The 12721-nt window shown below is 34.4% G+C and overlaps 1 protein-coding gene across 1 annotated transcript; it reads right to left on the reverse strand.

The window, feature by feature from the left end:
• Positions 1–3197: 3197 nt before the first annotated feature.
• On the reverse strand, positions 3198–6322 carry LOC133832849 (uncharacterized). The gene is made up of 3 exons (XM_062263132.1): positions 5356–6322; positions 3301–5123; positions 3198–3209 (listed from the first exon to the last, which is right to left on the reverse strand). The coding sequence occupies exons 1-3, from the start codon at positions 6320–6322 to the stop codon at positions 3198–3200; spliced, it is 2802 nt and encodes a 933-aa protein (XP_062119116.1).
• Positions 6323–12721: the final 6399 nt, after the last annotated feature.

Raw genomic sequence — 12721 nt, forward strand, 5'->3', positions numbered from 1 at the left:
TCAAACTTATTAACAACTACGTCGTAAAGCCTGTGTGTCCTTTCATCTTGATAGTATAACGCCCTGGATAGCAAAGACTGTTACACTATGTATTTATAAAGGGACAGGACTTGCTAACCAAGCCATTTAGTTAAAAACGTGTCACTGAAACCATTAATGAACTAGGGTCAAAGGGTTTTGGTCACAAAAGATACACTTCATATAATTAAACACTTTGTAGAAGGGATCCCAAAACAAACAGTGTTTGAAAGTCAGTTTACAAAGTTTCAGGGTATAAACAACCGCTAGCCACTCTAAGGGCAAAATAGACATTTACGACCCTCCTATTTCTGTCTCCTCTTCAACCGTGGCGGCCGAGCAGCTGGTCATGTACATTCTGCCGTTAGAGCTCTCCGAGCCAGGGTTGATCAAGCTTACCCTTGCCTTTACCTGCACCACGTAGCACCTGTGAGCCAAGGCCCAGCAAGAAAACATATCATCATACCACAAACAACGATAACAATTAAATAATTCTGTAAGCATGTTCATACACTAAGCAATCCACAATAATCACATAACCCATAGACATAATAAGAGAATCTACAAATCAATACTCAGTTATTCAGCATGACAAACTCATCAATCAATAATGATAACCAAATCACATGATAATCAGGGTCAACGCCCTTAGGTCGCACCCTATGTTTATCCCACTGACTCCGATCTGCTTAAACTGAGCTCAGTGAATATTAGCTGTCCTCAGCTACCAGTAGCTGAGCCGCGCCCTGTGCGCCAATGTAAACTCTGACACTCTTAAGTCGTTTGTTCATTATTCACATGGCATAACACCATCATTCATAAAGTATACAAGACAGGGAACCCTTAGTCCCATTATAAATTCACAACTGGGTGCAGTTTTCTTACCTATGTTCCGAGCTTCTTGAGCACCGAAATCTCGAGCGCGGTCCTCTAACCCGACCCTTGCCGAAAACCTAGTCACAACACATACATAGCACTCCCATTACTAACCAATTCATAATCAGCTCCCGGAACCAATCCCGTGCTCTCAGGACCTCCCGTTTCCCTGCACAAGATAGCGAAAGCGTCCCCCGAGCCCCTTGAGCCAAAACCCTAAAAACCCAAATTTCCCTTTCCTGAATTTAGCCTAGTGTCACGGCACAGCCCTATAGGGGCCACGGCGCCCAGAATGGTCCCCATCCCCTTATTCAACCTAGTGTCGTGGCACAGAAGAACAGGGCCGCGACGCTCATACGCGAACCCAGAAAACTAGGTTTTTCCTAGCATTTTCCTCGAGCCAAAACTCTTCCAAATCAACCCCAAGGTACAGCTAAGGCCCAACTCAACCTAAAACCCCAAATAAACAATATGGAGACTCATAATTCACAGCAACAAACCCAAACACGCAATTAAACCCAAGAATCACCTAATGGCTCAAAATTGCCAAATCTTAAACCACCTTTTATAAAACATAAACCACCCTTCAAAGTATTTAAACCATACCGAAAATTAAACTTTAGAGATGCATGAAACTCTTACCTCAAGTAGAATTTCGACCTTGAGCTGCTTCCCAATCAAATTCCAAACTTAATTCTCTTGATTCCCAAGCTGAACCTCACCAAATCTTCATTCCAATAACCCACAAAGTAAAACACAACTCAGCTCACTAATTCAACACTTCCAGCAAGAATTCATCAAGATTTGAATTAAAACTTACCTTTGATCCTAGCTAAGCCCTTTATGCGCCTGAATTTTTGCTTTAAAATCCTCCAAAACCAACACCTTAGAGAGGGAGAGGAAGAGAGAAAAACTGAAAGTTTCCTTCTGGTTATTTCCTTCTAATTCCCTTCTACATACCCCTAGAATCAACTGCCTTATTGCTCAAAATCCTCTTCTATTCAAAAGGTCAAAAATACCCTTGAGCTTATTTAAATCCTTAAGTGCCTCCAAGGGCAATTTAGTCATTTCATTCAAATCCCGCTAAGTCCTCAAGTATTCCTAAAAATCCTCGACATGTCTAAACCATTACTAAATCACTAACCGCTACTCAATAATTCCCGAACACATTATAATATTCCCAAAATACCCCTAAGCTCCTCTCGAGCCAGGTGTTTGACCCTGTTGTGACTTTCTAACTAAATGGCTCCCTAGGACCATCTCAGATCGTGCATCAAAATTATATCACCACTCACACGTGGTATCAATCACAGTATATACAAATATCACATTTATGCCCTCAACGGGCTAAAATTACAGATCCCTAGCAACCAAATGGGGCCCACATGCATATTTCGTATATTCATATAATCTTACAAGCATGTTAAATACAGAATCATGCATTAAACTACTTAATTCACACATAAACCAATCGTGCCCTCCCGGCATACTAATCAAGGCCCTTATGCCTTATTAGTGATTTTGGGTCGTTATTGTAGTGCACCAAAAATTTTTTTTTTTTAGATTATTTAAATTTTGTGATTTATTTTATTTAAATGTTAAGTGTGATGAATTGTTTTATTTAAATGTTGTTTATTTTATTTAGTTGTTGTTTGTTTTATTTGATTGTTTGTTATTTTATTTAATTGTTAGAATTGTTTGGTATAATCTTTTTAAATTTTTTAATTGTTTGTTTGGTTAATTAATTTAATAAGTGAATAATTGTGTAACATGTTTATTTTACTATTAGTGTTACATTTTAAATAAGTGTGACAATTGAGGTAATTATGTGAGTTATGGTTGAATGCACTAAGGTGCATGGTAGATAGTGATGCACCCTAGTGTTTTAGTGTGTGCTAGTATATGGTAATAGGGTGCACATGTGTGGATTTTCTACACATTCTATAATTTCCATTTATTGATATTTTTGGGTAGTTTTATTTTAATAAGTAGGAAAAAAAATAAAGATAAAGGATATGGCAAGTAACTGGACGTGTGGTGTAGGGAAATGGAATGATATTTGTTTTTCCATTATTTTCTAAGGTAAATAAAGTTAAATTGGATGAGGATAGACATTTTGGGAAACTACCATTTGACTCCAACCTTTTATAATAAAAGAAAAATAAAAGGAATTAAAAGAAAATAAAATGAAGAAAGGAAACTTACCTTTTTTCTTTTATTTGGTCTTTTTTTTTTTTTTGGTAAATCAGTAAGATTTCATTACTCCAACAAACAAATACAAAAAAGGCCGTCTTAAACAAGGCCTAAGAGACTATCTGTACAACAAAACCATTATAAACCCTCAAACCAATCTAAGTCTGTGTGACTCATTTTCTTAGGTCTTCTATAGTAGACTCTATTTTTTACATTATCTTTAACCAATTGTACAACTACATCAATATGAAATTGTTTTTGAGACCACAAAACCTCATTACGCCCTTTCCAAATCTGGTAAGTCACGGCTGCAACTGCAGCAGAGTACAAGAGCTTCCTGAACTTACTAAGCTTCGCTCTCTCAATCCAACACAAAACAGCCACCAAAGAAGATGCATTTGCATTCCAGCCCAGCCAAAGTTGAACCTGCCGAAGGCAAATCAAACTGATGCTACAACCAAAAAATAAATGAGTAGCACTTTCAGGTTGACTATTACAGAGCAAGCATGTAGAGTCATTAAGAATATTAAATCTCTGAAGCCTCTCTTTAGTCTTTAACCGATTCTGAACAGCAAGCCAAAGGATGAAGCTATGTTTGGGGATATTTAATCTCCCCCACACTTCCTTGCACCAATGGACAGTCTCAATTATAGGGCTAAGTAATTGATAACCCTTTCGAATTTGATAACCAGTAGTGCTTAACTGCTGAAGAGATCTCAAATTTTTAAACTGGTCCTTGACTTGAACGATTTTTCTCCAATACCAACTGCTCTGAACAGGGGCAACATAATCCCACCAATCCTTATCTCTGATATAAACATCAATCACCCACTTAACCCATAAATTGTCTTTCTTTTCTGCAACAGCCCAAATATACTTGCCAATGGTAGCAATATTCCAAATATAACAATCCTTGAAACCAAGGCCTCCTGCTTTTTTTGGTTTGCAAATCTGGTCCCAGGCAATATTACCAGAATTCATAGAAAAAACTTGACCTTTCCAGAGAAAAGCTCTGCTGATGGCTGAAATTTTAGCCAAGACTCTCTTAGGGAAAATCATTAGTTGATTCCAGTAAGAGTGAATTGACAGAAGAACAGAATTAATTAAGGTCACACGCCCAGCAAAAGAAATATTTCTGGAACTCCAGCACTTAATCCAAGCAGCCATTTTATCTATTAAAATATCACACTCTTTCATTGATATTCGCTTGGAACAGATGGGCATTCCCAGATATTTAAAAGGCAAAAAACTCCTACAGAACCCCGAAGCATCCAAGACTTGCTGAGTCTCATCGTCAGTCATACCACAACAATAGATGGCAAACTTTGAATCATTCGGAATGAGACCAGAAGAATCAGAGAACAACTTAAGACCTTGCAACATATAATAGATGGATTTGTACTCACCTCGACAGAAGAGCAATACATCATCCGCAAAAATAAGGTGATTAAGATGAAGTCTCTCACATCTCTCATGAAACTTGAAGTCATCTTTCTGCCCAATCATTTGCACGATTCTAGTTAAGTATTCCATACTCAGAAAAAAAAGGAGAGGAGACATAGGATCTCCCTGCCTTAACCCGCGCTTAGACTCAAAAAAGCCATGCAAAGATCCATTAAACATTAAAGAGAATCTAGGAGTTCTCACACACTGCATTACCAGAGAAATGAATTTGGCAGGGAAATTAAAGGCTTCAAGCATTTCTTCAATAAAATCCCATTCAAGAGTATCATAAGCTTTCCTCAAATCCAATTTAATGAGACATTTAGCTTTACCAGATTTTCTCCCATAATGCCGAACAAGATCCTGACAGATCATGACATTGTGGGCAATAGATCTCCCCTTAACAAACCCGCCTTGATTAGGAGCTATTATCTCAGATAAGATAGACCGTAATCTAGTGAAAATAAGCTTAGTGGCAGTCTTGTAAAGCACATTACAACAAGCAATGGGACGGTAATCAATAACACTAGCAGGGCACTTGCATTTCGGAATAAGGGTTAAAACAGTGGCATTAATCTCTTTCAAAATCTGACCTGTATGCAAAAAAGAAAGAATTGCATCACTCACTTCATTCCCAACAATATCCCAGTGATCTTGAAAAAAATGGCTGCTGAACCCATCGGGACCAGGCGCTTTATTTACCAGGAATATCAAAAATAGCACACTTAACGTCCTCTCTGGTGAAAGGCAGCAACAGAGAGTCGGATTGCTCTTTAGAAAGAGTTAGACCTTAAGTAACTAACCTTGTAATGACCCTCTTCCTACCTGTCATGCAGCTACCCAACAATTTCTTATAGTAACTGATAAAAGCATCTGCTACTTTTCCTGGTTGATCAATCCATTCACCAGAATCTGTTGTAATAGAATAAATTTTATTTTGACTTCTTCTATCTCTGATGCTAGCATGAAAAAAACCAGTATTTTCATCCCCTTCTTTGAGCCAATGAACTTTAGCTTTTTGGTGCAAAAAAGAGCAGTAAGCCTTATGGACAACAGCATAATTTTCTCTAGCAACCCCTTCCAACTTAATCACCTCAGCATTAAGAGGTTCTCTCAACAATCTCTCCTGGAAATCGGATAGAACTCTAGAAGCATTCAGGTCAGCTGCATGAATATCATTAAAACCCCCCTTATTAATCTCTTTCAAAAGGCCTTTAAGTCTTCGAAGCTTCTGAACAACTATATACATCATAGTTCCACTAATAGGCCTACTCCAATCCATACAAATCTGATCATGAAAATTTGGATACAATTTCCACATTCGAAAATATTTGAAAGGTTTTTTGCCACTTGTATAATCAGGATAAACCGAAAGTAAGGCAGGGGAATGATAAAATAATCCCGCATTAAGAAAGCTCACTTCAGCAGTTGTAAAATGATCTAGCCAAGATTGATTAGCCATGACTCTATCAATTTTGGAATAAATCCTATCATCTCCTTGCTGTTTATTAGTCCAGGTATAGTAATTACCTCTAAATCTGACATCCTCCAAATGACAGGTTGCAACACAATGCTGAAACAGCTGAGAATTATTGTGCTTAACCCGCTTGCCAATTCTATCCTCCTTAGCCAAAATATCATTAAAATCACCCAAAACTAACCAAGGCTGAATTACCATCAACTCCTGTAAATCCCTCCATAAACTGATTCTACCATTATCATCATTAAAACCATATACAAAGGTAGTATAAAACTGCTCCTTATTATTAACAGTGCTGACAAACAAGTGCATCAGTTGATTAGTACACTTTAGGATATTCACATTGAACATCAAAGGATTCCAACTTATCACAATGCGCCCACCCTCATGCCACGCATTGTTCGAAGTAAAACACCAACCAGAGAATATACTATTATATAAGACTCCCAACTTCGGAGTCTTAACCCGAGTTTCAAGGAGACCAACTAAACCAACCTTCTGAGTTGAGATCAACTTCTTAACCTCATGCTGTTTATTTTGGCTGTTGATCCCCCTGACATTCCAGCTCAAAATTTTATCCATTAGGAATAGGAGGCTCTCCCCCTCCCCCTGTATTTTCTTGTTCAGGCGCATCCTTCAATATGTCCTCTATTTCATCACCTAAAGGCTGAAAAGTATTAGCAATAACAGTGCTCCCAAGACTGCCTTTGCCTTTTTCTTTCGGTTTCCACCCTTTGGTAACTGTCAAAAAACCTTCTCCATTAGGACCTTGTTTCTGTTTGGGACTCGAACCTTGCCTTGAATCAACTGCTTTAACCACCCATGTCTTCCTCTGAAAACTCAGTTTTTTGCAATCTTTTGACAGATGCCCCAATCCCTTACAAGTGCCACAATACACCGGTTTCCACTCATAAGAAACCACAACTGAAACCTCCTGATCCAACTCGTTCACAAAAGAGATAACCTCAGGAAAATCTTGTGCCAAAGATACTTCAACAAGAACCCGAGGGAAATTCAATTTCTCTCTATATTTGGTCACTTGATCAACCATTAATGGCTTCCCCACCTGTCCAATGATCTTGAATAGAGATTTTCCCCCCCAGTATTTAAGCTCCAAATTGTCTAAATGAATCCAAGTTGGAACCACCCTAACATCCTCCTTCTTAAAATCAGTCATTGCATCCCATGGCTTCATAATGAGGGGTTTCTTATCAAAGAAAACATAACCTCCATTCAACACTGCATCTCTATCCTCAACCGATTGGAATCGAATAATAAAGGGGAAAGGAAGAGAAGAGGAGGGCATTTTTGTGTGGCTGTCGTGACCTAGAGAGAGAGAGTGTGGCGTGTAGAGAGAGAAGGAGAAGAAGAAAGAAAGAAAGAAAGAAGAAGAAGGATAAGAGGAACCATGTTTAGAGTATGTCTTTCTTGTATTTTTGTTGTCCAATCTCTTTTTCTTGATTATATGATTTTGACTTGGTTTATTTGTTGTGTGTGATTGGATTTCTTTCTCCTCCTCATGGTGGATTTCAACAAAAAAACCCTAGGCTTGAACAAGGGGTGTGAAGTTTGGGTGTTGATCATATTGTATTCTTGATTTTACAATTAAGAGAGGTATAAAATCTATAACCCTAGTGTTATGATGTTCATGGATTGATGGAGTGTTTTCTTATTATTTTATGCATGAGTTTATGTTGTTGGGTTTGATTTTTATGGCTGTGTAATAAGAATATGTGTAGTGATGATGAGTATTTGAAAAACATGAAAAGAATAGGTTATTTGTTTATTGTATGAGTTTCGGCCTAGAGGGGTATGCAAAAACATGATTGTTATTTTTATTATGTTTTATGTCAATGAAAATTTTAGAAACATGATAGGTTGTGGCAAGATCTTGTATGATGTTATGATGATTGTGATTTTTGGAATAATTGCATGATAATAATGTATTGAGAATATATGTAACACAAGATCAATGGTGGTTGTTGTTCATGACTTGTGAATAAGTTCTATGGCGAATGATAAATTATTGTATACTCAGGATATGATTAAAATATATAAAGAGGTTAGAAGCATGCTAGGGTTTGTGTTGAAATATTGTGCATAATTGAGCATAAATTTTGTGAATATAATGAAAGGAATAAATTTTATGATTTAATGTGCTTGCTGATTTTTGTACAAAAAATGATGTTGTTCATGATGAGGTTAATGTTTTGAGTGCTCAAATAAAGTTTGCAAATATTTTGATGTTTTAAGAAATTTAATGTGAAGTTTAATTATGCTTTGAAACTATATTGTGTGTAAATAATTTCCTACAAAATTTGTATTGAATTTTTAGAAAAATATGAGGTTTTAAATTGAATATGGTGATTTTTAAAGGTAAAAATAGTTGCTGGAATTTTTGTGAGAAAATGTGAAGTGTGTTTCACTAAAATAAATTTGATGAGTTTTTGGAACAAATTATCATCCTAAGTTATGGTATTATTAAAAATGGTATTTTAATATGGTATGAATGCATATTTTGATAAGTTATGATTTTCCTTTATTTTGATTGAGAAAAATATTTAGATTCTATTTATTTGTGATTTTTAAAAAAATTTAAATAGTTGCTGAAAGTTTGGTTTAAAAAGTTTAAAAATGATTATTTAATTGTCACATATGGATTTATGTTACATAAAAAAATAATAATAAATATAGTCTTAAATAATTTAAATAAAAATATATTTTTCCCACACTTAAAAATATATTTTTCTCACATCATTTATGTAACACAATTAACCAATGTTAAAATTTGCTTTTCTAAAGAAACATATTAAAAATATGTATTTTAATGAATTCCAAATTTTTTGTTAATTCTTTCTAATTTGAGATTAATGAATGAAATTGTCACATATTTTATTTTTGAAGCTAAATCAAATTATTTTATAAAATAAAATAATATTTTGAGGAATTTAATCAACTTAGAAATTTTAAGAAAAATAAAGCATGTTATATGTCTATTAATTTTAAAACAATAAAAGTAAGAAATGTAGAATTATCGTTTTTAAAAACGTCTCTATTACGCAATGTTCTCACGTATGCATGTTACATGCAAATCCACTTTTACGTCCAAAATTATGTTTACTATTCAACTATGTGGTTTTTATAAAAAGATCATGCATGTAAAATATGTAAAATGAGCATTATTCTTTTATAGCTCTATGTGTAGTTAAGAATAATTGTGTGTTATTATGTGTAACTGTTATTATGTGTGCATGGCCCATGCACACATGAGTTGTATGGAAGGACAAAATAGTAATTTTATGGACCTAAGAAATGTTGTTTTGATTATGATATAGGCTCGTTGAAAGATTGTGAAAATTTCTTAGCTTGGACCTGAGGTAAGGAAGTTAGATAGATTCTATGATTTTATGCTATGGATGGTAAGACTGTTGTAAGAATGACTTTTTATGAATTATGAATGTCATAATGTGATGATATGTTGAATATGATATGTGTATGGATGTTAGATACATCAAACAAGTTACGATGTTAGATACATCAAACAAATTACGATGTTAGATACATCGAACGAGTTACTATAGTTAAAGACGTAACTCCTAGGGCGGACGCACCTAGGTTATTCAAGGACCAGAGACTCTTGTTTACCTCATAGGGTGACATGGACAACTACCGAGCCATGCTCATCATGTATGCTGTATGATTGTGATATGATGATATGTTACGATTACGTTATGATATGCAATGATGATATGTTACGATTATGTTATGATATGCCATGATGTTTTAGATGAACGTTAGTGTTTGTATTTTTTGTATTCTTACTTGCTTATTGTTTGTACTTCCTTACTGGGCTTTTACCCACCTTACTTTCCTTCCAGGTAGTAAATAGGATTTCTTATGGCACGCGTGGTGACGTGAGGAGTTCTATCATCGTGGGGTGTATGGCGTGGGGTAATCCTATGGACGGAAAAATGATCATCGTAGAACGCCATTTAAATTATATTTTGTTTTAAGAGACTTTCTTAATTATCAGTGGGACTCAATTATTTAATTTTTGTTTCTTTTGAACTTTGCATAAAAATCTATGTTTTCTTTTAAAACTATTGGCGCCAACTTGCATGGTTTTAAGCAAGTCCCCACTGAGACTTTGATAATTAGTGGTATTCTTTTATAAACTATGTTATGCGAATGTTTTATAAGTATTAGTTTAGGGTGTTCTTTACAGTTATAGATAGTGTCATACTTGCTATTTCATATGACACATCTCATCCATTAGATGCGATTATTCACAACAGGTGTCTTTCGAAGAACTGAAATCCTTTTGTCTCTATCGTTTACCTCGTCTATATGAACCCTTGATATCCCACTGATCTCTTCGAGAAGTTTCTTTCTAATTACTGGAGGCATAATAAAAAGTTCTACAAACATAGTACTAAAGAAATTAAAGTAAATAACACAAGTAGAAACTACTTACGACACGACGAGATGAGGTTTTCCCAATCTTTAGTATGTTTCCCAGTCCTTAGAAACATGAACGACCGTCTCTGATACCATTTGTAAGAACGCCCTAAACTACTTACTATGTAAAACATCGCTAAATCCAGATTTATTAGAAGAGTACCATTTTAGAGAAAAAGGTCAGTGGGACCTTGTCAAAACATGCAATTCAGGCCCAATAGTTTAAAATAAAATATAGTGTGTTTTATGCAATCTTGGAAATAAAATAAAAATATAAGTCCCAGTGTGACATAATGAAGACATAAACCATAACATAAAAGTGCATAAACTTTCTTGGCGTTCAACTAGATCATTAATCATTCATGGACACCCCACATCATACATGCCAAGACATTGGAACTTCCCACATCACAGTGCGTGCCAAGAAGAAACCCTATTTCCTGCCTGAGAGGAGGAAAGTAAGGGGGTGAGCTAAAAGCCAAGTAAGGAAGTACAAACAAAAATACAAGAATTCAAGAAAACACAAGGAAACTACATGCACATCGTAAATCTGTGGCATATCATCTCATAACCATATCATATTCAATTCATAATCGTATCATAGTCATATCATATTCATATTATAATCATATCATATTCATATCATAATCATAAGTATAATCATACATCATGTGATCATGGCACCCCTATTGTCCATGTCACATCGTGAGGTAACCAACAAAAGCATAAAACAGTAAGACCACCTCTATGAAGTAAACAAGAACTCTGGTCCTTGAATAACCTCGACGCATCCATCTTATGAGTTACGTCATATCCTTAGTAACTCATTTGTTGTGTCGCGTTCAGCACACTAACAACCTATTGCTTTTCATAAAACATACAAGCACATATACAAGTAGTTTATCTCATAACATAATAACTCAGTCATCTCATAACATAATAGCTCACTCATCTCATAACTTAATAGCTTATATATAATTCATAGTAATTCTAGCTAACTTACTTACCTCAAGTCCAAGAAAAAATAAAGTGTGGGTACTTCACAACGAGCCAAGAATCACAATCAAACGTTCATCTTAATATCAAGTAAGATTTACACATGCCCAACAAACATACCCCACGTGTGCATGGGCCATGCACACGTGGCACAGGTTGAACCACTCTATAAATATTAAATATTTTCACATAAAATCTTAAAAGAACAACACCAATTCTCTTGAGTAATCCTTAATGGTTACAAAAAAAGAACCACACACTTAATAAAATGGTGTATATGTGAACGTAAAAATTTGTTTGCATGTAACATGCATATGTGGGAGGGTTCTTAAAATGCGCTTAGGAGTTGGTAGATTCTAATTTATTTTTATTGTCACATCCTTAAAAATTAAGCAAGAATTAATTTACCAACTTATTAACGTTATCATATTACCTCTTTTGATCATAAGGTTCCATTCTAGATTCCAATTTCACAAATTTTAGTTTATTTAAGAGCCATTTAGCTATATTTGCACCAAAATAATAAAATCAAATTTATTATTTAAATAAAAATAAAAATGACAACACTTTTCTATTTCCAACAAAATAATTAATTTTGACAAAATTAATTAATTTCATAAAATACTCTTATATATTGTACCATAGTTACTTAGTTAATAAATAAAATAGAAACAAATTAGCCTTGTAAAAAGTGAAACCTTAAAGTCACGAAATTTTGATTTAGTCACAATTACATGTAAGTTTGGAAAAGGCTAACTAAGTAATTCGTTGGTCATTTTTTAGAAAATAATTTTACTTTATTATTTTTTAAATAAATCCTGCATAATTATTTATGAGAAAATACACATCCAAAGTTAGGAAAAAAATTATATTTTTCATGCATAAACTTTAAAGCATAAATTATTAAAACATAAATTTGAAATCTTTTAATTAAAAGAGATTTTCCATATAGTTAAGTAAAAAACAGCAAGCATATTGTCGTGTAAATTTTACGACATGAGTTTTTTAAACACATTTTTTTCTATCCTTTTAATTAAAAGAAATTTTTATATTACTAAGCAAAATTCAGCAGCAAGATACACTCATTACTCACAATTTTTCAATCAAACCAAATTCTAGTCTTCTTTTAAAAAAAAAAAAGATTTTTTCTCAACTTTTAAACACTAAAAATCTGAATATTATCTTATTAAAGAAAAAAAAAATCATGTATTAAACCCCAAGAAGAGATGAATTGGCAGAGACACACTAACAATCATA

This window comes from Humulus lupulus, chromosome 4 (genome assembly GCF_963169125.1).
Source record: "Humulus lupulus chromosome 4, drHumLupu1.1, whole genome shotgun sequence".
In the NCBI taxonomy this organism is placed as follows: Eukaryota; Viridiplantae; Streptophyta; class Magnoliopsida; order Rosales; family Cannabaceae; genus Humulus; species Humulus lupulus.

What these genes read in the sequence shown, in the direction of transcription:
- LOC133832849 (XM_062263132.1), bottom strand. Translation starts at nt 6,322, where the DNA reads ATGCACTTGTTTGTCAGCACTGTTAATAATAAGGAGCAGTTTTATACT. An exon ending in GTTGGGTAGCTGCATGACAG is followed by an intron (nt 5,124 to 5,355) that starts GTAGGAAGAGGG and finishes TTTTGCATACAG; the next exon opens with GTCAGATTTTGAAAGAGATT.